This window comes from Austrofundulus limnaeus, unplaced genomic scaffold (genome assembly GCF_001266775.1).
Source record: "Austrofundulus limnaeus strain Quisiro unplaced genomic scaffold, Austrofundulus_limnaeus-1.0 Scaffold197, whole genome shotgun sequence".
Classification (NCBI taxonomy): Eukaryota; Metazoa; Chordata; class Actinopteri; order Cyprinodontiformes; family Rivulidae; genus Austrofundulus; species Austrofundulus limnaeus.
The window spans coordinates 473,506-478,839 of NW_013952599.1; the positions used below are offsets into that span (position 1 = coordinate 473,506).

General features: G+C 35.8%; 1 protein-coding gene across 2 annotated transcripts in view; it reads right to left on the minus strand.

The window, feature by feature from the left end:
• zdhhc13 (zDHHC palmitoyltransferase 13) overlaps positions 1–4,434 on the minus strand; it is a 17,318-nt gene extending 12,884 nt beyond the window's left edge. Inside the window, exons 1-2 of one of the 2 annotated variants that reach the window (XM_014018620.1) lie at positions 4,309–4,434; positions 2,383–2,603 (exon numbers count right to left, since the gene is read on the minus strand). In XM_014018620.1, coding sequence (XP_013874074.1) covers positions 2,383–2,603; positions 4,309–4,332 — 245 coding nt within the window. In that variant the 5' untranslated portion in view covers positions 4,333–4,434. Of the gene's footprint in view, positions 1–2,382; positions 2,604–4,152; positions 4,267–4,308 lie in introns of those variants that run through there. The other variant, XM_014018621.1, reaches the window with a different exon arrangement.
• Positions 4,435–5,334: the final 900 nt, after the last annotated feature.

A 5,334-nucleotide genomic window follows, 5' to 3' on the forward strand; every position in this document is an offset into this window, starting at 1 on the left:
CTAATATTGCCCCTTAAAATGTACTTGATAAATTTCAGCTGCTCACATGTAGGCCTGTCACGATAACAAATTTTGCTGGGCGATTAATTGTCTCAAAATTTATTGCGATAAGCGATAATATTGCCTGGTGACCGTTTTACAACTAATAATTATAAAAGCGTAATRTGTAAGTGTAATACATCAATAAACTTTCATTTTTAAAAGAATGTTTAACAAAGTGGACTCTCAGTCTCTAACAAAAATGCACTTGAATAAAAAAAAACAAAGAACCGATAATATTGCCTGGTGACCATTTTACAACTAATAATTATAAAAGCGTAATATGTAAGTGTAATACATCAATAAACTTTAATTTTTAAAAGAATGTTTAACAAAGTGGACTCTCAGTCTCTAACAAAAATGCACTTGAATAAAAAAAAACAAAGAACCACAAAATGTAAATTAAACACCCCACACAACTAAGACAGTAAATAAACAATATTAAAGAGCAGCATGTCTTTAGAGATGAAGCAAACTACACAGCCTGGTGAGGACCCACTGTTTCTTATGGGGACATAAGCCCAGTTCACATCTGCAATTGCTCCGACACTGCAGCAGCCGCGTTCTGCTTTGAAATGTTTCTTTAGTTTGTTATTGCTACAAGCTCTCATGCTAACGCGAGAGTTCACTCTTCCCGACACTAAGTAAACAGGAGGGGAGGGGTCAGCTGAGCTCCTGTGCAGTGGAGCACAGAGAGGGAGCGAGACGAAGTAAACAAACAAGCAGGAAAATGAAACTTATCGTCCTCATTTCTTTTACCGACCTCAAAATAACTTATTGTGCAATTAATCGATTTATTGACTATTGCGACAGGCCTAACAAAGTTTACTATATATAAATGTTCTCAGTTTCAGGAGCTGCTTGAGTTGAACTTCCTCATCCTCTTCTTTCAACAGAGACACAGAGTATTTAAAGCTCAGGGATTAAAGGAGCAAAAATATATTTCTACTAAATGTTTTCTACACCTCGATGTTAGCCAAACATTGCCCTCCACCACCACCCAATACCACAGCTTCTGCCTGCATACAGGTCAAAGTTTTTCACTTAAATAGGAATATACTGTGTACATGACCTTAGTAAAAGTACACAGATTAGTATTCTCTAATGAAGCTTTCACGTTGTAAAAAGACTTTAAACTGGAACATTTATATTTTCAAGACTGAAGACTTTCTGATGAAGAGAGGTTTTAAACAGCTTTTCTCTCATTTTCTTTTATGTCATTTTAGTGTTTTTAACTGAGAAGATGTCTGATATATTTATTTTTAAAAAGTACAGCATGGGAGGTTTTTTGAACAGAATAAATTAATTTTACTGTATTTTTCTTTTGACCAAACTGACATATTTCTCCCCTGAAATGATTGTTTGATGATGATTGAATGATGATAGTGATCAAAAGGGATTACATTATATCTACAGGATTTCAGGTCATGCAGTCATTCATATTTACTGAATTACACAAAACAGCAACAACACTATGTTGCAAAAACACCTGGTAGAATTAAATTTAGCAAATATTTATAAATACCTGAAGTTGACTCTCGGAGAACTCTGTGATTTCAGGGGAAAATTAAAGCCAAACTGAGACATGTCTGTGTTATAATGTGGGGCATATAAACATCCAAGTGTTAATATTGTTTAGGTATAAAAACTAAAGTGCGCTCCTGCGACGCTCTTTATTGTGTGATTATTTTTGTGATTACATTGATGTTTTTATGTACAGACTGGGCTGAGTGGCTATCAAARATGGTTACACAGAGCAGGAGGTACATATAGGTAAAATACAGGCCTGAACACACTTACAACATTTAATCGAACTGCAGTTTTAACACGAGGACAGGAAATATGTCAGGGGACCTGATTTCAGCTGTAGATTGGCCCATTTGAGTGATGCAATAACAATAGGCGGAGTCAGGTCCTGAAGGAGGTTATAAAAGCATCACTGCTTCCTGAATCTTTTGCTGAAAGCACGGAGAGAGCATTAAAGGTGGTTCAGACCAGCGCTGTTGTGGCTGCAGAACTCTTTTATTCAAACATTCAAAAATTGGTAGATTTTCTATCTGATTACGAACACCTATTAAGGTAAAAGAACACATCTGAAATTCCTTTCAGAATCATAAATTTAATCCCTAGACAGCTTTAACAYGKTTTTTTTTCTCCCTTTTRATTTTATAAATGATGGACATCCATCACTAAKGAGAACTTATGCTTTCTCATGCTTCTAAGTGAATATGTTTGTCTGCACCGTAGACCTAAAGCACTCCGTAGGTAAGATCAGGTCATGTAAGAATTTTTTTTTGAATGAAGTAAAAAAAAAAAAAAAGCAAAAGCCAACAAATCACTTACTGTGTTGCTTTCACAATGTCCCAAGTGCTGCTGTCATCCATATGGGACCGTTTCTTCGGCTGCTGACTGATGTCCATCGTCTGGTCTGCGCTTTTACCCAGCTGTCCATAAGYAGGCATGTACAGGTTCGTCATCCCGCCAAAACCTGCCACTCTTGGCCCGTGACTGTGAGAGTGGCCCGAGTGCCCATGCTGACAGTTGTCATGCATGTGGCCGTGACCCTTTAACACACACACACACACACACAAAATTAAATAAAAATAAATAATAAAATACAAGACAGTTTTAATCCAAGATAAACATGAAAATGACAGACTAAGAAATCAGGTCCAAAGAATTATCCTACACCAGGGATAGTCAATCCTGGTCCTTGAGGTCCGCAGCCCTGCACGTTTTACTTTTTTCCCTTTCTCTAACTCACCTGACTCAGTCAGCGAATCACCTCTTCCAAGTTCTGCAGAAGCCTGATAATCATCCATTCATTCAAATCAGGTGTGTTGGAGCAGAGAAACAAGTAAAACGTGAGGGGCTACGGACCTCGACGACCAGAACTGACTATCCCTGTCCTACAACAACGCAATAAAGTTCTGAAAAACAAAATGTTGTACAAGTGTTTCGACAGCCATATATATTTTCTTTATATTTCCACAATTTCTCCCCTCTTCTCTGGTGAACCAAATGACTAACTTTAAGTTTGACCACTTATCCTCCCAACATAAAGCTGTCAAACATGACTCACTGTGTGCAAGCTGTAAAGTTTAGCAACACGCAAATACAACGCAAGATAACTTGAACTCGTAAGCCGACAGAGATTTGGCCAAACAAGTCRTACTGAAGTCGGTGACGCTTTAGAAAAGTGGGCTTTTCAGGCCAGTCCTGTTGGGTGTTTCCTATTTTTGCATGACTGTGGAAGAGAAACTGCAGGAAGAGGAGTTGCTTTACTGAGAAAAGYAAAGGAAGAATGTGAATAAAAAGCTAACAGAGTAACAAATGTTGCTGCATGAGCTGATAAAAAAGGAAAAGAGGCAGCTTCTCTGCATCAGTTCAAGTAGAAAATGACTAAATGCATTATTTTGCATAAAATAATATTTTTTTCTTGACTCTAGACTGAATGAACTATATATACATATAATTCTTAACTCATTTTTGTYCTGCTGAGTTATTTAGACAAAACACCAATTTTGATAGATAGAACATGATTAATAAACACAATTCAGACGTTAAAGTGCCAACTTTATTTTTGGTTACAAATTGATTGTTTTACTCTGACAAACACTGTTTATCACTCATTTTATTTATTTTTAATGAATTATTGATTTAACTTTAAAGATTAAACACATCATAAAAATATGTGTGCTGTTTGTCAGACTAATTACATGTTAAATCTGAAGCGCTTACAACCTGAGTGTTCACAGATGATTACATTTATCGACACATGGAAAAGGTTTAACATGGACGTTAACATTCAGGGAAAAAAAAGATGAACAAATAATGCAACTAGAAGAGGATTCACCGATAATATGATGCCCAGGATAAACAGCTGTCTCAATCAGAGACATTTTATAAAAAGGAAACGTGGACGTCGCCTGCGTTGTCTTACGGAAATAAGCTCAGTTTTCCTGATGAGGTCTGATTGGCCGGTTAGCTGGTTTCGTTTATTATCAGGATTCTGTTTCTAGGTAAACTGCACCAAATGAAGCTAAAATATAACTGGCAGCCGTCTCATTATAAAYCAAACTGAGCAGGTTTTTCCGCGTCGCAGCAACTTACCCCAGGTTACGGCTGAACAGGCTTAGCTAGTTTATGCTAGCAACACGCTCAAATAACACCGACAGATCAAAATACGCGAATCAGGTTTGATCCCGGGGAACCAGACACGTCCAACAGAAAAAATAAAAAGCAGCTAACGAACGTAAATTCACTTACATTTCCGTCATCATTCCAGTCCATCTCGGTGTGTAGGAACTCTGCAGCTGGACGACATGCTCAACTTCCTCTTATTGTTTTTCAAAGTAAAAGCCCCAAAGTTCTGATTCATCTGGGAAAATTGGACTGGTAGATGGAAATACATCAACTTGCATTTCACTTAAACCAGTAAAATACTTTGTTTTTAATTTTATGCACGATTTAAGTTAAAAATTTACAACATTCTCGACATCTTTTCAAGGTATCAGGCATTTAGGAGACAATCAGACATAAATAGAACAAGAAAGAATACCAGTGTCCCTATAACATGTTATGCAAGTATTGGAATATATTGTAATTTTATTGCCTCAATTAATTAAATCTCTAATATTATATGGAAACATTAAACAAAAATACCTAATTCTATTTGAATGATTTGAGTGATTTCAGGCTGAACCTTTTTTAGGCTAAAACAACTAATCATTGTTAATGGCATTATTATTATTATTATTATTATTATTATTATTATTATTATTATTATTATTATTATTATTATTATTATTTATATTGCTTGCTGCACTGACTCACATGCTACACAATAAACTACCAGGACTATTGTGTGGTTATTAAAATAAATCTACGTTTGGCACAATAACAAAAAAAAAAAAGAGTCTTAAATCTAAATGCAAGTGAAAAAAATAAGTGCAAGTGTTCATCTTTTATTTTGGTTTGCAAATGTGAAATTTTAAACTGCTTCTTGAATAATATTTTATTTAACAAACCATGCCTGACACACTCTGTAATCATATTTCTGTGTAAATTGTTTTTGAAAGTCTACTAGAAAAGCTTCCCTTTTATTTTGAAGGGCCCAGAATGAAACAGGAAATGATAAATTCACCTGCTGCTTCCTTCTTCCTGAAAGTGCAACAATAATTTTCACTGGGCTGTTGTTTTACTTCCACCTACAGGCCTTTCCGGCTGCTGCCAACTTACCCTATTTGCAAAATTTTACATAAATATGAAAAAAGTTATTTTGTGTGTAACAAC